At 40.9% G+C, this 20,869-nt stretch overlaps 1 protein-coding gene across 1 annotated transcript in view; it reads right to left on the bottom strand.

The window, feature by feature from the left end:
- Positions 1 to 20,869, bottom strand: part of ST7 (suppression of tumorigenicity 7) — a 153,784-nt gene that overhangs the window by 66,494 nt on the left and 66,421 nt on the right. Inside the window, exons 2-4 of the mRNA XM_054177998.1 lie at positions 13,696 to 13,778; positions 3,724 to 3,883; positions 487 to 541 (exon numbers count right to left, since the gene is read on the bottom strand). Of these exons, the coding sequence (XP_054033973.1) occupies positions 487 to 541; positions 3,724 to 3,883; positions 13,696 to 13,778 (298 nt within the window). The remainder of the gene's footprint in view (positions 1 to 486; positions 542 to 3,723; positions 3,884 to 13,695; positions 13,779 to 20,869) is intronic.

Below are 20,869 nucleotides of genomic sequence, written 5' to 3' on the forward strand. Positions count from 1 at the left end.
TGATGGAGCAACAGGAGCTGCATGTAAATTAATGAGGATATCACAGTATCACAGTACAGTAGAGGTTGGAAGGGACCTCAGGAGATCCTTGGGTCCAACCCCAATACTGGGAAGTGAACACTGGAAATCAGTAACACACATACTCAAACATCAAGACTACATGAAACCTAGATATAATTCATTAGGTTTTTTGCTATTACTTACTTGACTGGAATTACTGTATTAGCAATACCAGGAACACTGCACTTAAGTTCTTCCATTCTTTTATAAGGTCACAATAAATGGCAGAGATAAGACGTGCATAAGCATGAATCCAAATTCCTTTTCATTCAGAAAGATTTCGCAAATGACAGAAAAATGACTGGCATTAGCACATGTCCACAGATGGTTTTGTTTTTTCCATCTCTTGAGTGAGATCAATGGAAAAGTACAGTTAAGGTCTTTAACTGAGTACTATGCCTGAAACTGGAACAATGCAGCACTTACCGATTATATTCAGCTCCTCTGAACAGATTTAAAGGATTTCGCCAGACTTTGCACTCTGCCATAAACAGAAATACACAATAATTAAATTCTCCCACATTACAATGGTTCTTGAGGTTTATCAGAAACACCAGTTACCTCCTAATGAGTTTTATCAAATGACCTTTACTTTTGTAAGTGTAAATCAAAAATCTAAAACAAAAAAAATAATCAAGAGCACAGATATGCAGGTAACCAGACTGTTCTTCCCTATTTCAGTAATAATTTAATCATAAATTAGTATCTACAAATATCATCATTCCAGACAAATAACCACAAACAAAGCTCCAAGTGCCAGATGAAAAGGTAACACTAATTAGTGCCAGGACTCACATTTATCATAGTGCAGAACTGAAGACAGATCACACTGGGTTGCTGCACTGAAACACAGCAATTAACTCAGTCCTTGTGGGCTTATTTCTACAGAAAAACTTCACTGTCCACTTCATACTGTAAATGATTGAGAATCTCAGCTACAGCTGCCTAATTTAATTCTTCCTTAGCTCAAGAAGTAAAATAATCCATGGCAACATCTGCTGACCCTACTTAAGTTATAAGCATCCCAGGGTTAACAAAGGATGCTGAAGTCGATTGGCAGAGAAATGCTGCAAAGAAAAGCATTGCAAAGGTTTGGGAACAATAAAAGTATTTCTGACACTTCTCCCAGGGTGGAGAAACTTGAAAATTCTTCCCATTACAGATAGGAAGAGATGAGAAAATCCACCACAGTGTACTTCAGAACAGAATTTAAAAAGAAATTAAAAAGAAAAAATTCTGTAGCTGTGAAAAGATGAGGTCTTGCTTCTGGCTTTCCTTCCTTTAATTTAAATGCTAGACTTTCTCTCCTCATTTTAACACAGACAATTCACCTCAGTGAAGATGAAACCAGAATTAAACCCAGTATTTGCACAAAGGCTCACTGAGAAGCATCTTGTCGTTCCATCACAGATCTCTGCTACTGGATGGCCCCTCATGTGGTGCTCTGCAAAAACTCATCAGTAGCAGCATTTCACCAGCTGCATTTCCACCACCCAAATTCCAACAGCACGTTTTTCCCTATGAGATTTTGTGATATTGTTTCTAAAGAGATCACAGCAACAGTTTTCTGGTGGGATGCTGAATCAGCAGGTTATATACCCTACTTTATCAAACACTGGTTATATATGCCTGTTCCATTCAAGAAATAGATAAAAGCAGAGTCACAGAATCACCTAGATTGGAAAGAGTAAGAACAATACAGAAATCAAAGCAAATCAAGTTCTTCTATTTTCTCATGGACATAGCTCTATTTCTGAGTATTATTCCAAAGTGGCATGGAGAGAAAACATTTTACATCCACTATTTGCAGTAACATGGCATCTGCAGCTACACAAAACTAGTCATGTGGTATAGGAAGTGGCCCCTCAACTTGCTGCCTATGTCACCTAAACATGTTCACAAAATGGGGACATGGGAACAGGAAGATGTTTGGGAAAAGTACATCGATTATACGCCTGCATGTCTCAACTAGCCACTTCAGCAGGTAGCTAATATTAGAAAGCTCCACTGGTTTACTCAGCAGAAGTGCTCAGTTGACATTCAGCCATTCTGTGTGCAGCCAGAGGGCATGACTGTTTGAGAAGCTTCAGTCAGAAAGGTTTTGCGTAATGTGACTTTTGAACCATGGTAAATATTAAATCAACACCAGCCTTCTCAGTTCCAGGGGTATAAGTCAGTGGCTTGGCTTACTCTATTTGCAACTAACAACATGAGGCAACAACTACTTGATCACAGTCACACCATTCTTTTTGCTCATCATATTTAAATGGCTATATTTTGTCTGAAGTATGCAATACTTCAGCACTATAGCAGGGAAGGATGGAACTGAGGTACAAAAAGGGGAGATGAAGAAAAGGTTTTATTACCATCCCCTGTCCTGGGGGTATTTTGACATCTGTCTGGATAGTTAAATAGGATGTGCCTTTTGTTCCTTTTGTCTTAGTATCTGCTGATACTGTGGTCTCAGCACAACAACCCTTCTCCTGACTGTTCTGAAGGTAAAGGTTATCTATTTCAATACTGTACCCATAATCACACATCTACATTGGAAAACATGTCGGGCAGTGAAAGCAAAATCCCAGTGTTGATGCATGGTAAACTGAAAAGGTTGCCTTTTCATTCAGAATAATCTCATGTTCTAGAAAAGACGTCCCAGAGTATCAAGGTCAACCTTAAAAACTTGAATGGCTTAGAGTCAGACACTATCAGCCTCATTTGCAGCACCCACTCTTTGCACTGAAACCCATAGGGGCTGTGAATGCCTGGAAGCTCACCAAAATCAACCCCCAAATGCATGAAATCAGGCACTTTAAACTGGAGGCCTTTCTTTAAAACCTGACTGTGTTATGACTTGCTCAAAGTCACAAATCAAATTAGTAGCAGTGTCAGGAATAGAACAAGCCCTTTAAGCTATTAAAAGCCACTGTTCTTCCATTTACTAAAGTGAAATTCAATTTCATTTACATACTACTGACACTGTCTAAAAGACAAAGTGATGAAAAAGCAGATGGGCATTCCCAACATCTTTCTGATTCCTTAATTTTCTTTTTACGTTGATTCAAAAAAAAAAAGAAAAAAATTACTGTCTGTCTTTATAAATGATATTGCAGAAAAACATGTGCAATTTAGCAGGGCTTTCAGAACAAGGGAGAAATAGATGAATTGGCAGCTTAGCCTGAGCAATAAGCACTGCATGAATTTGGAACGATGTAATTAGAGCAATTAACGAAGCAGCTCTGCCTTTTATTTGACAACAAAACAAGTTTTACAGGAAGCCTTCTCTGGTCTCATGGCTCAGTATGAAACCATAGCTGTGCCACAGACCTGTGGCGGGCTGCTCAAGGCATGCCTAGCTTCCACTGCCATGAGATGCCTGGGCATATATGGAGCATGGCACCCTTGAGGCAAATGCAGGGTGTTTCAGGGCAGGAGGGTTAGGGTGCACCCAGTTCCACAGCTCAACAACTGCCCGACTGGTTGCCAGCAGCAACAGCCCATCATGTCCCTCCTCGGGTATACGAAGGACATTTCTCCCAGCAGTGAGTGACCTAGGGAACAGTAACCTTAGGAAGCAAGGTTTCAGCTTTACGCCGCCTAGAAAGCCGAGGGAGAATCGGCGGAGGAGTGAATGGTACGCTCCGTCCGCCGCCCGCCGCCCCTCACCTGAGACGCTCTGACGGCTGGAGTCCGCGTCTCCGTTGGCGGCGCTGGCGGCGCTGGGCGCGCTGTTGTCCACCCCGCCCAGCAGGGGGCGCAGGTGGCTCACCGAGACCTGCTCGATGAAGGAGGTGCCGTACTTGCGGAAGTACCACCACTCGAAGATCTGCAACACAGGAGAGCGCCCCGTCAGCGCGCGGCCGCCAGCGGCTCCCGCGGCCCTCGGCGCCGCGCCCGGGGCACCGCAAAAGACAAGAGGCGCACGCAGGCGGACTCTGCCGCCTCACGGATCCCCGCCTCCCACCCCTCGCATCCCGAGGGACGCACCTGGCTGCGTCCGCCCTGCCCGAGGGGCACCGAGGCCCGCAGCCGACCTCCCCGTGGCATACCGAGACTTTAAATTTGATCCAAGTTTGTGCAGAATTCGGGAAATTGCATGAAAACCTAGTTTGCACGAGGTGAAAAATCTCAATCTTATCAGCACCTTTTTTTTTTTTTTTTTTAAAGTCCAAGGAACCATATGTAAAATTTTATCTTTCAAAGGCATTTAAAATTGCTAGGAGCAAAGGACTAGGAGTAACAGTCTCAAACTGAAAGAGGGATGATTAGATTAGATATGAGAAAGAACTTCTCCACCACGAGGGTTCACGTTGCCCAGGGAGCTTGTGGATGCTCCATCCCAGGAAGCATTCAAGGCTGTGTTGGATGGAGCTTCGAGCAACCTGATCTGCTGGAAGGTGTCCCTGCCTATGGCAGGGGGATTGGAACTGTTCGATCTTTAAAGGTCCCTTCCAACTCAAACCATTCTACAATTCTATTATTCCTTTAAACTGACCTCTGGAAAAAACAGGAGCTCAGGTCTATCCTGTCTGACATCAGCCACATAAATGGGATGCCATAATCCACTCTGACCTTCTCTCCCCCCAGCTCCCTCTGCAGTCAGGGGAAAGTGAGGAATAGTGAAAAGGGTTAGACTGTAAAAATTGTACAGGCACACACATTTAGTATGTACAATGAATGCATTTTGCAGCTACACTTGAATCATCACCCAAACATGTATATAACAGTGGGGGTGGGGAATAGAGGGGCAAATCAAAGGTGTTTTGAATAATTTGGCAATACTTTGCAATATTGATTACACTACAAATTGTGAATGAATGATCTTGCCATTTCTATATTACTTGGTGTCTCCCATGTTTTATGCCAGTGCTGAATGCTATTACAGAATCTCTGCAATAGAAAAGGCTATTTATTAATTCTTAACTACAACTAGGCACAAACTGAAAGAACTGTATTCACATCTTTGACACCATCGGCGTGCTGTCGAGCAGGTTCTGGTGGGCCAGCCAGTAGCCAGCTAGCTCTGGAAAGCCTCTTTAAAGTCTGCCTGCTGCAGATAGGTTCAGTCTGGGGTCCACACTTTCCCACAATCCCCACCACAGTATTTTTAAGTTCTGTTGAGCTCTTTACATAACTGAACTGAATTCTGTCTCCATGGGATTGTCTCTAGACAAGTTATATTCCCCTTTCCTCCTCTTTAAACCATTCCATAAGGGGAAAAAAAAAGAAGATAAACCTTCTGGTGTTAGTAAGAAAATGTTCCTCTCCAAAACATGCTCCAATGAATTCTGCACTGGGGCTTCCTCAAAGTTCAGCTGTGTTTTTAAAGAATCTAGAGCATTCATATGGAGGAAGTTGACCCTAGCTGTGCTGGAATGCAGTAGAATAGCTGGTGGCTATTTGAGACAAATCCAAACAAGAGTGCATGGCAGGCTCAGAATCACTAGGTCCCTAAAACAATCTAATGTCTCTTGAGGAGGTATCAACAAGGAAGAATAGAGCAGTCTGATGAGGAGAAGACAGAAGTGCTATGTGAACACATAAAGGTCACAAGCACATGGGAAGATAAACAGATGGTCACAGAGAAACCAGAACTTAAACATATCCAGATCCTTGTGAACTCTATGTCCCAGGCAAATCACCAAACAGCCTGGCCTGTAGAGTCCTCCTTACATGGGCTCTGCAGCTTGTTTGTCACTGGGCTCATTCCACTGGCGTCTGCTTGCAGCAGTGCCCAGGTGGGAATCCCAGGAGCCAGGGACAGAACACTGAGGAATATTACTGAATGCTTGCTCCACACTGCTGATACACTTCCCCAGGCACACTCTACTGCCTCCAAATGCTGGAGATGGTGGGCAGGGAACTGGCACAGGTAAATTAGCCTTGGGTTTAGCTATTCTCCAGCTCTTAGGCACATAACATTTTCTGAAGGGTTTAACATTTAAGTCTTATGATCTAAGAGATCATCATAACCTAAACAGGCAGCATGTGGCAGACCATGGAGAAAGGCTGTGCCATGAGATAGTCACATATCTGCTGTGAGCATCTGTTTCTGCTTTATCTTTGGAAACTTTGAAGCCTGATCAAACCAAGGCACATGAGCCACATTTCTACCTGCCTAAGGCCTTAGAGGCAGTGGTTGTTAGGAATCAAGGATTATAGTCTTGTACTGAAGCAAGGGGCACTCAGAAAGACTATGTCTCTAAGTCGGTCAGACTGAAGTACAGCTGCCAGACTGGCTGCTCAAAACTCATGGCAGGTACAGACCATATCTAACCAGCATCATACTTTTCTTAAGAGAGAACAAAGAAAAGTGCTGATAAATTTCTGCTCATTATTTCAGTCATAATCAGCTTTAGATAAAAAGTCAGTAAGACCCAGAGAGGGAGAGTGAGCAGCACAAGAGCACAAACAGCACAAGAGCACAAACAGCACAAGAGCATGCTTTAGCCCACTTGTGCTGCACAAGTATGTACCAGCTGGAAAACTGTCACACTGAATTTCAGTCAAACTGAAGGTACAAGCAAAAAGAAGAAAAAAAAGTATATATATGTGGTCACTACTATAGCTCAGCTGAATGAGAGGAACTTGCTAAAATGGGATGTATCTGTAAGTCTGTCTCCCTAGATTTACATAAATTACTTTTCAAAATGGCATTGAAGCTCTTAAATTAAGGCAGTTTTGAAAAACATTTGCGATGTTGAGTCAATCCAGTGCTGGGATACATCAGCCAGATCTCAGTGCATCCAGTCTCTTCGAAATTAAAGCCATAAATCATCATCCTAATAAGTCTTTGCATGAAGTGATTTGTTCAGGGTGTCTGAGAAGGTAATCTGTAATTCAGTCCCAAAGTCAAAACACTAATTTCTCTTTGCAGAATTTTTGCACCTCGCTCAGACACTGTCAGCTATTTTGAAACTTGATCCCTATAAATCAAATTTGATTTCTGTCTGCACCAGCCAGACTGAACACAATGTGAAGTCAACAAGCTTTTGACAGTTCAGCAGATGAGAGATCACCTGGCAGAATAATAGCTGACTATGAAAATTAATTGCCCATTGAAAGAGATTTGGATCAGAGATGAAATTAAAGAGAAGGATAATTTCTGCACCACTTCTGAAAGAAAAGGCCAACTCATTTCTGTTATATACATACAGCAGGAGGGGATCTGATCCTTACCCTCCCCTTCCAGCAGTGGCAAACTTCTCTGGGATTTTTCCAGTTGGTGCCTGTGCTTTCAAATCAGAGCAGAGTCAAACCCTCAAGGGATCACAGGATCACATAATTGACAGGGTTGAAAGGGACTCCAAGGATCATCTGGTTTCAACTCCCTGCCATGGGCGGGGTCACCCTCCACTAGATCAGGTTGCCTGGAGCCACATTCAGCCTGGCCTTAAAAACATCCAGGGTTGGGGCAAACAGTTCAGTGTCTCACCACCCTTATGGTGAAGAACTTCTTCCTCACATCTAATCTAAATCTCCCCTCACCTAGCTTTGATCCATTTTCCCTAGTCCTATCACTACCCAATACCCTAAAAAGTCCCTCACCAGCTTTCTGGTAGCTCCCCTTCAGATATTGGAAGGCCATAATAAGGTCTCCTTGGAGACTTCTCCAAACTGAACAACCCCAACTGTCTCAGTCTGTCCTCATAGGCTCCAGCCCTCTGATCATCCTCGTGGCCCTTCTCTGGATGTTTGAAACTATTATATTCACAAAGTCCAAGTTAAAACCCTGTTCTGAACATTTCCAGCTTTGTGTGTTTATTTTTTGAAGTGAAATTATTTTTTTTCTAATCTGCTGTGGGTAATGCTTAGTGTAAGACTATTTGGTTTTATAAAACCCTTATTGATGATTTCTAGAAATTCATAGCTATGAAAAAAACAACTTGTAGGTGACAAAGATATCTGGGTTAAGTAACAGCTGGTTAGTCACTCATAAATCTTCTTAATGCATTTCAGATACTTGCTTTGGACTTTCTTTTTTGCTTTTGCTTCTTTGTGCAGGTACTTCTATTCCCCTGTACAATGAAAACATTACTGTCATCCTCTTATCTCCGCTCTCACATACAGACAATCCCAGATCATTTTACTTTTCTGTGTAGCAACAAATCTATTCTGCATCACTTGGATATCTGATCTTCCTGCCTGGTTTTTCCAGAACTGATACTCCATCATAAATGCATCAGTTCACAAGGGATGCTTTTGATGGTGGTTCTTACCGATCCAAGTAGTGATGTCTATCAGCAGTTTGAATTATGCTTTCCTGTTTATCACATCTGAGACAGACATTCTCTCTTATAGCAAATGCTCTCTCTAGTCCTCTTTTAGTGGATGTGTATTGAGTCAGCAACAGAAGCACTAAAGGATTTTGTTTGCTGGCAACTTCAACAGCTCAGAGTTCTCTTTCAGCCTTATAATGAGACTACCAGGTCTCAGAGGAGTAAGATTTGGAGTACTCTTTGAATATGAGGGGTAGTAACAACTGATCTAATGGATTTAAATCGATCTTACTCTCCTGAGGAACAGGATAAGGACAACAGAACTTGATTCTGTTGTTAAGCCTATTTGATAAATAAAATAAGACCACAGCACAGGTTTGGCTATGACTATGTGCTGTTTGCTAGCACACTACCAGGCCTGTGCCAGCGCTCTCAGGCAGTGACTGGACATGTTTGAGGATTATCATAGCCCAGGGGCTGTTTCCAGTAGACTGTATGGAAAAGACCATCCTGTTTTGAGATGCCAAGAGTGTTTATCCATCTGGAGGTGACTACACAGTGCTACTTGCCTTCCAACAAAGAAAGCCCTTGGTCTGTTTTATTTATCCAGTGACTCAGGCAGTTATGCTCCAATCCTGCCCAGCTTGGGCCTAGTAAACAGTATGCTTCTGACCATGCTCCCAGTGTCCTTAACAACAGTCTTCAAGATCATGCAGACCAATTCCTTCTGGACAAAATGCACCTGTTTGGCATCCTCTTTGACTCTGTTCATGGTTACCAAACTCCTATTTGTCATATCTCAAGTCAGCATGAGAAAATACATGCAGTGCTAACAAGCAGCTTATTCAAAATAAATAGCTATTCACTTACACTTCATGCACCTCTGAAAATACAGGAATGGGAAAGATGAGAATATATTGCCTGGAGTAAGCATAATGCTTGTCTCAGCACTGGGTAGGGTCCAGCTGCTTATGATACCTTTGTCTTGTCTGTGGGCTGGGTTATTAAAGCCTGCCTTCCTACAGACTCTTCCTCTCTCATCTGCTCCTTGTCAAGTGTTTCCAGTTTCTCAGGAACTTCCTACAAGGATTCTGCCCTCCCTGACCTGTCAGCCTCTGCTAAGCAGAGCAGAAACTTTTGAACAATTACCACATGCTGCTTTTCAGCTGCCAAATATTGTCCCTGCACAATTGTCAGACTTCCCTGGAGTTCGTGGCAACACTCAGAAGTCGGTCACCTTTCTACCCCTAAGGAGCAGACTACACAAAGGTAATGAAACAAGCAGAAGAACAATTAATATCTACAGAAAACAAGACAGGTCCCTTCTGGGTTATTCAGGTCCTCTCTCAGACTTCCTGTACTAGCACCACTGCCTACAAAAGGCCATGACTCTCACATACTGTACACATACTTAGGAACAGACAGCCCAGCCACTGAATGCTAGCCAGTGCGTAGACTCAGCCTCATGCTCTACACCTCTGTAGACTGAATTTCTAATTCTTATCTCTGAAAGACCTGGTTCATTACAAAATGTTTCTCAACATGTAACAGAAAACTCTTACTGCTGTTCCAAACTCTGAAGTAGAAAGCATTCTTGGTGGAGATTCAAGACTGGGGTTCACTTCAGCCTCTGGTTTGTTAGAACTGAGACTCAATCAGTTTGCAATGCAAATGCCACCTGCATTTGTTAACCAACTTTCACTCTGGTGATAACTGTATGGTAAATATATGGCCTTATTTAGACATTTCAGTGGCATTTACATGGTTCTAGTTCACAGCATTCACTGGATGTCAGTTGTGTTTCATGACAGTTTTATTACCCTACCTGTGGAAAGCCTTAGCCTCTCAGACACTGAATACAATACAGCTTATTGTATTCTGTGAGAGAGAACCCTTTGTTTTTACTGGATTAAAAGTAACTGCAGTGGAACCAAGTTTCCAACACAGTATTGTTAATGCAGTTTGGGACTTAATTTGGTTCCTATTTTTGATGCCTAAAAGTAGTGCAGGGATTAGTTAAATATATGATAAATTGTTCATTTTAAACTATGTGCTGTAGTCAAGTAATAATTAAAAATGCTTGAGATAGAAAAGTATTTTCTGCATGGTTCTAAGCTATCCAAAAAAGAAAAATAGCTCTGAAATCCTTTATTCATTTAAATCACATTGCCTACTGCAAGGCCAAAATTTTACCTAAAGAATGAAAGCAAAAGAAGAAACAAAATAAGATGGGAGAGTAGTGTTTTGCAAAGAGGTCACATATGCAATTGACCAAAGCTGAACTCTGCAGAGTCATCATTTCAGGACCCAAACACGAAAGAGGAAAAGCATTCACTTTCCCATCGGTTACCACACTACTGAAATGATGGAATTTTCCATCATTTCATAACCTGCAGTGCTGTCATTTCTCCTGATTAGGAATTGCAGCCAACTGATAATGGAAAGAAATCTGCCAGACCATATGGTGGAAAAATCCAAGGAATATTAGTACATCTAGCCTGAAAAATACCCAGAGATGTAGATTTGACAACACAATGTTTATTTTATAGAAGAATTTCAGTTAATACCATAGCAGGACAAAGAATCCTTTAGAACTGCAGACACTGTGTAGTGCCACAGGTAAGCAGGTGGTAATGCAGGCAGCTCAGCATGTAGCAGGGCCATTGGTAAACAGCAATAATATTAAGAAATAATTAATCTGAAGCACAACTGGACTAGCAACTGGCTAGCACTACCTCACTATAACTTACTTTGCTGTATTTCCTGATGCATGGACTGTTCAACTTGCAGTTTCTTCTTTCAGTGACCATTTCTGCTGAGCTCCTTTTCCATCATCCAATTTACGGACCACCTATTCCTCAGCACTGACACCAGTCTAGGGTCTAGAGTACCTGTCTGGCCTATATATCTTTTGCACATTTAGGATGGTGGCACATGAATAGCAAACAACTACTGATAGCAGTAGTGAAAGTCCTCAAAAAAGGCTTTCTATCTTCTTTCAGTTAATGTCTACACCTCTGTTGCCTCCCTGTTTGTTCATAATGGACTCTGTCATACAGCATTTAGTGAATTTAGACTCACTCAGTCTAATAATCTCTTCTTGGAAGACTTCTGTTAGGTGCCCTTTCCCCTCTTCTGCATAGCACAGACTTAAATACTCCTTGCCACTTCCTTCTTGTACCTTCCATCAAAGTACAACACTTGCAAATTTCTTGCTTACAAGTCTCCTGCTGAGCTCATTCTTCAGAAGTTGCCCTCATGACCACAGTACAAAATGTACCAAGATCTGCAATCATGCTATACACAGAATTTAGTTGCAGATTACTTAGTCTCTGTTTAAGGATTTGTTCCTGTTTTGTTCTGTAAGGTATAATTTCCACAGGGCAAAAATTGTCTTTTTCTTTCCACCTCCTCCTGCTGTCTTCACTCTCCAACTACAAATATGCAAATGTGGCTGTGGAACCCACGTTATTTCACTCACTCCTTTTTACATTGGCAGTGGGGCCTGGCCTTTTGGATGTTTCCTCTTTCTGAGTGACAGTACTGAATGTAACATTCAGTATTTTCCTCCCATGCATTAGAGTGAATTGTGCTGAACTGAATCCAAATCTTACAGGTCTGGCTTCTGTTCATCTTCTGAAAGATCTGCTGATATCAATGGAGCTCTGTTCTGTGCTTTGGGGCTCAATCCATACAGGGATGATGAATGCCCAAGGAGCAGGCACTAAGTGATTACCATCTGCTACAAGGAAACCCCAGAGAAAGGCACAGCAGCAGGGCACCTGATACTCTATACCTGAACTCATCAAAGCAACAAGCCTCACAGGCATTCAGGAGTCAAGGATACATCAGGTACAGGCAATGGGGAAATGAGAGGTGTGGGTTTCATGCATCAAACTGATACAGTTTAGATAGGATTCTAGTAGCTTTCAGGTTTCTCTGAGGTCTATATATCTGAGGTGATGTGAACCAGCCCCTAGCCATGTCTATCACTTTCTGCTTACCACTACAGCAGCTACACTCCTAAAATTGGTCTCATTGGTCTCCCAGTTACATGTCTAGTTTGGTATGGTGAGGGAGGGTCTGCAGCTTGTATCCAGTGGATTTTAAAAGTGTACAACTTGTTTTTATGCAAGGACCTAAACCAGATTGAACAAACAAGACTAAAATGAAGAACTGTACCCTGAGGAGGGGAAGCAGAGAGAGGGAGGTGCTGATCTCTTCTCTGTGGTATCCAGTGATAGGAGGCATAGGAATGGTTCAAAGCTGCACCAGGAGAAGTTTATGCTGTATATTAGGAAATATTTCTTTACTGAGAAGGTGGTCAAACACTGGAACAGGCTTCCTAGAGAGCTGGTCAATGGACCAAGCCTGTCAATGTTTAAGAGGCATCTGGACAACACCCTTACTGACATTTTTAAACTTTTGGTCAGTCCTGAAGTGATCGGGCCGTTGGACTAGATAATCATTGTAGGTCCCTTCCAACTGACCATCCCTGGAGGTGTTCAAGAGGGGACTGGACGTAACACTTGGTGCCATGGTATAGTAGTCATGAGATCTTGGGTGACAGGTTGGACTTGATGATCTTTGAGGTCTCTTCCAACCTTATTGATTCTATGAAATTATCCTATCCTATCCTATGTAGAAAGATGGCTTTCAGCAGTGAGGTAACACAACAGCTCAGTATAAGCATAATATCCTGAGTATGTAACGCAGATTCTTAGACTTTTTACCTCCATTTGCTTCTATGAAGACAGTGAGTAAAATCCAGAGCAAATGCTCTGCTTTGTACTCCTGCACTGTGATGGTATCATGATTCACTCTACTGCATCGGTTTGTATTGTGAAGCCCTCAGGAATTACATATGGGAGGAAGGGATTTTAAATGGTTAAAAACACTCTTCAAACCTTTAAGCGAGTAGGTTGATATGTATTGAGAAAGATTTTTAAAGGGAACATCTGAAATAATTATCCCTTGGAATCTTGGCACCAGAACTGGGTTGATTGCGAATACTCTGCTTGCCAACTTGAGATAGTTGGTACCACTGTTCCTGCTCTTTTTCACTGGCCTTTTTAGTTCCATAGTACTTGTTGATGGAAACACTTAAGCTGCAAACACTTACTAGGAATTACTATAGGGTTCTAAGTGGGGCACATTGTCCTTCAAGACATTTTTTTCTTCAAAGATACATATTACTGAAACCTTTTCTTTTTCTTTTTATTGTGTGTTCCCACAGAAAAAGAAGTACAAGTAACAAAATACGGATTATATGGACTGCAGTTAAGTTGAAAAAAACAACCAACCAACCACCAAACCAAGCAAACAAAAAAAGACAGCTATTAAGGTGAATAAATCCTGAAATTCCTTTCTGCATAATGCAATAAAGTTGTAAAGTAGTATTACTATATCTAGTACTTACCAAAATAAGTCCCGAGATTAATGAGGAAGTGCCTGTCAGGGCAACATAGAACTTGGGGGTTAATGTGTTCAAAAACATACTCACTGAAAAAGAAAGGAGAAGAAACCATGAATACAAGACCAGGACATGTTCTCCACATATGTCCCCTCCTCCTCCCAATTGCTTTTTAACTTGAGGTAAGTTTTTACCCTAATTCTGCTAAAACCCAACCAACCAAACACCACCCCCACCCCCAAATGCACACCAATGTAGAGAACATCCTGTTCCATCTGCCTAACATTTGATAGAACATTTGACTGACACACACCATTTTTTCCCCCCAACATAGTCAATCACAAGCCACTGGAAAACAGTTGCATGCACATTTACAGTTTTCCTACTCCAGTCAGTGCTCCACTGACAGCAAGTTCAGGATTCCTCTTGTTGTATGGAAGACATTTTATTATCTGCCTTTGCTAGCCCATTGCAGTTAGAAATCGTGGGGATTAAGCTCGATGTCCTGCATTCAGCAATTGTCTCAATGTCTTGTATGATGTTGTTGAAACTATCTTGACAAATTTGTTCAAGTCTTTTACTCTCATTACCTTCATTCTTCTATCATAGAGTGGGAGATAACAACATTTCCTCAACCCATTCCACTGAATTGAAGGTAGTGAACTACTCAGTATGATAACAATGAATAAACACATAGAACAGATTAGGAAAAGACCTAACTGGCTTTTGGAAAATGAGGGGTGAAAATCATGATTGCTGTCTAGATTATCTGGCATGTAGGGCAGAGCCAAAGCCAGACAAGTCGCAAGGAATGGCAATTCCATCTATATGGGCCTCTAAGAATTTGAAGGGCTTTTCTAGTTATACCACATTTTGGAAACTGCTGAGAGAATTTCAAGTAGTCATGCTCAGACTCCCATAGAAAAAAAATCTATGGCCTTAAGAGACTAAAATAGTCTTTTTTATAAGTTTTGGATCACTATATAGAAGCAACTGGAGAGAACTGGAGTTCTTTCACTAAATTCTTAACTTTCCATCACATCCATCTTCCACAAATGAAAACATAACTCCTTTATATGACATGGAGGGTTAGAATGTCTTCTGTGAAAAAAACCTACTGATCCCATCCTTAATCAGTGCCAAAGTACTTCTCATATGTATATACATAAAAGTCTGTATATATATGTGTGTGTGTGTGTGTGTATACACACATATATAAAATAAATATATTGAGGAGGAAGTTCTTCACCATGAGAGTGGTGAAGCCCTGGAATGGATTGTCCAGGGAGGTGGTTGAGGCCCCCCGTTCCTGGAGCTGTTTAAGACCAGGCTGGATGAAGCTCTGGCCAGCCTGATCTAGTGTGGGGTGTCCCTGCCCATGGCAGGGGGGTTGGAGCTAGATGATCCTTGTGGTTGCTTCCAACCCTGACTGATACTATAGTACAGACAACAGATAGCAGGTGAGTTTGAAAGGCTTGTAGCAGACTACCAAACAGTCATTAAAAAACACCGATAAAAGACCTGGATATGTATGTGGGAAGTTCATTATCTTCCTTTTAGAAATGACACTGAAATGAAATAATACGGAGCCAAAATTGAAGGGAAGTCAACAGCAGGATACAAATCATCAAACATATGATTAATTTTCCATGACCAGTAAAACAAAAAATTGTTTTCCATAAATGCATCACTAGAAGAGACTGAAACCCTGCAATTTAGCTGCTTTGTTTGGGTTTTGGCTGCACATTTTCTACTTTTTTTTTTTTCCTTCCCTAGAAAAAGCCATAAACTGTTAAAATGGAAGTGTCATTTTCTGCTCCACTGGAGGGGCAATAAGCACCAAGATGAACTACTTGGTGGTTTTTAAATTTCACTGTACATTTTCTTTCACAAGTGAGTTGGATGCCAGATTCTCAGGTAGTGTAAATCAGCACAACATCCCGAATTTTCCTGTGTGCAGCACAGCTACACTGGTTTACGCTGGCTCTGGTTCAATAGTTGGGATTTTCCCACATCTTGTATCTTTCTTTCCTGTTCCCATTCTTTTTTTTTTCTTCTTTATGATGTCTAATACAATCTGACTTTGAAATACTACAGTAGTTGCTTCTTTCTCCAGTTACAGTATCTGCTAAGAAGGAAGAGGAATGGAGAGACTGAAATAGCTCTGGCTTCACAAACCACCCTTGATCCTTTAGAAGAAACATTTCTTGTTCTGGAATGCAAACACAAGCCAGAGACACAATCAAACTATGTCACTGGGGAGATTTCAGATTGCCAGTGAAACTAATTCCTGTGCTTAGGTCAGGATATTCCTGAGAGAGTATGCTCTGATGGGATATAAATGTCTGTGTTCCCCATGTAGCACAGTGCTGATGCAGTGCCAACAATAATGTGAAAAGCCAGGCAGTGGGCAACTTTAGAGATGCTTTCTCTTCTATTCCTCTGCCATAGTTTTACAGTTCATGGAATGCTGGAATTTTTCTTATTAAACTAGAAAAATTTTCCAAAGCTGTGAAGCCACCTAAGCCTCCTGTATTTTAGAGGATTCCACTGGAAGATACTCATTCAACAAGGATATGGTCTATTTGCTTTAAATTCCCATTGCCTGTTTCACTAAGAAATGATGCAAAGAATAAAGTTTCTTAAGCAGCGATGAGATACTCACCCTTACGGACTGGGATCAATAACATTTGCTTTGGGAAATGCATTTGGAAGAGCCTTCTCAACACATAAGCTCTGTGGAGCTCATCAATGGAGCAGAACAAACGAGGCTCTTAAGAAATGCTGTTGGGTTTTTCTGTCTCCGCTCTTTTACAAGCGGTGTATACTGATTTATAGAAAAACCCTCGGACCTGAATGGGGATAGGATTTTGTTTATCTGTCCTTTGCACCTGCTTTACTTCTTGCTTGCACATACACTGTGCTCCTTTATGCTCTTTGGCCACAATTCTTCACTTTTACAGCTTACTCATGGCGGCTGATGAGGTGAACAGGTACGATGCTGGATACTTTTAGATTCTATGGGCCAGATTTCCAGTCAACTAGAATATCTCACTTGATTTGCTACAGCTATACTCAACTACCAGAGCTGCTTATCTAGCCTGTGTCTCCCTATTTCTCTGCTATTCTTCTTTCCACTAATTAAATCTAAGAATTTTGTGTTTCATTTTGAAAACTAACAACTTCTGCCAATTATTAACTACCCTTCCAGTCCCTTTGTCTCCATAAATATTATTAACAAAAGCAAAAGCAAACACTTTCTAATAAGAAACATATCTCCAAAACAATAAAAGTAAACACTAGAGTATCTGTGGTCAGACTGTTTTCATTCTGAAGTGAACAAGAATTCAGTCATTGTTTTGGTGGAAAATATATCAAGGCCCAGTTCTCATAATAGCAATTCCAAAAGTAAAAATCAACCTAAATTTGGGTTATCTGATATGCATAATTATCTGAAAGGGGTACTTCACAGTCAGCATTCTGACACCAGAGAAATCACTATCATATCTAATGTCTCCATCATGTAGTGGGCTCAGGTTTCCTTCAGTCTGTTGCGGTAAACTAGATCCATTAGATAACCAAAACTTCCATCTGCCTAAATTTGGGACAGTAGTTGTTTTTTCCCCCTCCATTTCCATTTGATGAAGTAGCAGGATTGAAGAGAGAGTTTCTGAGAAATGAGACTTGAAGAGGCAGCAGAAGATGACTGCAGAACAAAGCCAAGTAGAAGCACCAGCAAAAGGTGGTACTGTGTGTTCTTTTGTCTTGATTCCTAATGTCCCACTGTATGCCTAATTATTTCTGTCCACAAAGGGAAGATGGTTCAGTTATTTAGTTTGGAGTACGAGCTCTTGCCTGGCATCTAATGAATACCTAGAGAAAGAAACTTGCTGGATATTCTTACAGTGCCAACTAATTAGAAATCACTATTTCCACAGACTTCTGATGAGTGATTTATTTTAGGTGTGTTAATAGAAATGGTGGATTACACAGTACAGCTTGTTTTTAAAGAAAACTCTCATGACTTATAAATTCTGTCTAAACAAGCCAAGCATGTCTGCTTATGAGAGGCTCCTGGCCTTAAGAATACCCATCCCCCATCCCCTGTTTCTTCCCTTCATCTTATTGCTTTCATTTTAATCACACCTGAATCATCCAGAATAAGGCACTACTTATATTTCTACAGGTGCCTATATTACATTGCCAAATTGTTCTATCATGTTGTATAATATCTAGGGAAGGACTGTTTTTCACTGTTAAATATGCATGCTCACAGAGATGAATTCACATCCCATTCAATTCATGGCAGACAAGCTCAAAAAACACACAAGCAAATATTCCCTGTTGAGGCTAATCAAAAGAGGCAATTGAAATGTTCTTGAAAGCTGATGCCAGTTCATTCTTGTTATATATGTTATTCATTGACAATACTTGTGACTCATTCTGAACATGATAATAAACAAGAGAGGAAAATCCAGATTTTTTTCAAGCTACACAATCCTTGAATCACATAAAATGTATCATTCAAGGTAATAAAATACTCTGTTGACTTACAAATTTCTTCAAGGAATTTAGAACTCAAGCATGAATGGAACTGCAGTAGGAGGGAAATACTGGAGGTAAAGTGCTCAAAATATCATTTTGCTGCTGTATCAGTTAATTACATTAGAAGACCATGAGGGGTGGGAGCATAGTATTGCCACATGTGGATCTACTAAAATGACTTTGAGGTCTCTTCCAACCTTGGTGATACTGTGATACTGTGACTGCCCCATTACCGACTTCTGAATGTGAGGCTATGCAGCTTGCACAGTAAGGTGCAAATAACAATTTTATAGTAGTGTTACATAAACCATACATATAAACAGATCATTCTAACACAGGACTGTATCATTTATGACACTTCTAAAAGGGAAAAATTAAGATAAAATGAAATGTGTGTCACTAACTTAGTGTAACTAAAAAGATGCACTGAAGACCCAAAATTAAAGATCAAACGTAACAATCCAACTATATTGAATACACATGAAAGCACAGCTCTTCTGTGCCAGCATCTTTGTGCTCCTAAGCGAGACAAGTTTTCTGAGTACAGTAGTAGCTTTTATAATAGCTAATAGCCAGAAAACATAGAAAAGCTTATAGCCACAGAGCCCTTCTAGTGCATTATTTGCCCTTAAGCTTTCGTGGCTAAAATATATGTGTCCCCAAGAAATTTCACTGCACTTTTTGTCTCCACCTTCCATATTTGCCTGGTATGCAGACAAGAATTTGCATTGCACCAGTGCAAACAACCCAAATCCTTTAGACAGACAACAAGCTAAGAAGCCAATCCTTGAAGACCTTTGACACAGCAATTCATCTTCTTTTCACTGCAGCCATCCATTCAAGCCAGTGTTCAACGATGGTACAGAGGATAGGGCAGTGACTGGTTTATTTCAGAGTGGCCTCAGCATGGGTTAATGCAGCCACTTGATTCAAAGCTGTTGCAGCAATGAAGAACTCTTCTACCAAAGTATTAGCAAAGAAGGCAAAAAAAAAGTTCAATAAAATTCTTCTAATAAATATATATAATATTCCCCTGAGTATAAAGCACAACATAGTCTTGGCTTTAACTGAACTATTTATTTAACCTTTTTGAACCTTCAATCCATCCCTTGTAAGAATGTGAATAATACACTTCTGGGAAAACATGATAGGGTCAGGCTGAATTATGCACTATAGACTATGATGGCCTCTAGCTCAGTATAAATAAAACCCTCACTAGATATAAAGCTATCATGAGGTATTGGCTGAGAAAAAAAAATATCTATGGCCATTTACTAGAGTTTCTCCTGGGAAATTACTGAGATGTTCTTTAATTTTTCAGACTTCTTGGAGAAATTACCAAAGAAGAAGCAAGCATTCAAAAGTTTAAGAATGTTGCTATGTGAGTGTCATTATCAGTTATTGCAAATGCTATTCAACTTCCTTTCAGAAAGCCTTTGTGTGGATCTGTTTTCAAAAGCTGAAGAAAACAGTTGTCACTCAGAATCAAACACGTGGCCTTTCCAGGCAGAAACAGCTGTTGTCTGTGCTGTGCATAAGGAAATCCAGGTACTCACTCACTCACTTTGTTCAACCACTTAAAGGCATGCAGCTGAATGAGAGTCATAGTCAGACCTCTGAAGCCTAGGCTAATCATCACTGAAGCTGTCCATTGCTCTCAGAGAATGTTGGATCAGAGCTGAAGTGAGAAAAAATGGTGGTCTGCCAAAAGTCACCTATCACTTCAGATACATAGTGAACCCTGATTAACCTCACAATTGCACATAATCAAAATTCTACTTTTACAGGTATTTCTAATTAGTGAAATAAAACTTTCTGGACTGAAGACCACCATGCTCTGTCTTCCGTGTTTCTACATCTCAAATGTAGGTTTTCCCTTTCAAACAGAATATCCTTACCTCAATGAAAAGGGGGAGTGAATAGAGATGGGCTGTTTTGGAGAGAAAGGTGAGCATTATGGGAGAGGCTTTCAGCCACACAGTACAGCCCTAAGATAAAAAGGAGCAGATGGCAATAAAAAAGTACCAGGTCAAAAATATTCAAACTCATTTACTTGTAACCAAAAAACAAAGAATTTTGAAGGCTGCAGATGACAACAATAACATTCTCTCTACTTTGTGACCCAGTGGCCCACTGAACAATTGATATCCAGCTCAACACCCCCCCCCCCCCCAAAATTTTAGCAAATTCAGTCCATCTTTTCCCAAACAACCCTTCCTGAGGATTACTGACAAATTCAATTTAATCATTCTCCTCAACATTTTAATGCACTAAGTATCTGAAAAACAAAGTGACACAATGATCAATGCTGGCCTGCTTTGCAAAACCAGGGCTATATTCATATTATAGTGCCCCAAAGTCTTAGATTGGTTAAAAACTGGCTCAGTCCTAGCAGGAATTAGTATGTGCTGGTTCTGGAGCTTTTAATGGGATCTACATGAATATACTTGTGTCCTTCAGAGTGCATTAACCACTCACCCTGTTAGACACTAAGATCACTTATCCCCACTGAGAATAATATGCAGGGAAACATAATTGGTAAGAGACAAGAGCCATCACTGAACGGAGGGCAGGAGGACATACAAGTGAATCAAGGAAATCAGACCTGGAAGATATAAGACCACTTAGATGCTAC

Source organism: Dryobates pubescens, chromosome Z (genome assembly GCF_014839835.1).
Source record: "Dryobates pubescens isolate bDryPub1 chromosome Z, bDryPub1.pri, whole genome shotgun sequence".
NCBI classification, from domain to species: Eukaryota; Metazoa; Chordata; class Aves; order Piciformes; family Picidae; genus Dryobates; species Dryobates pubescens.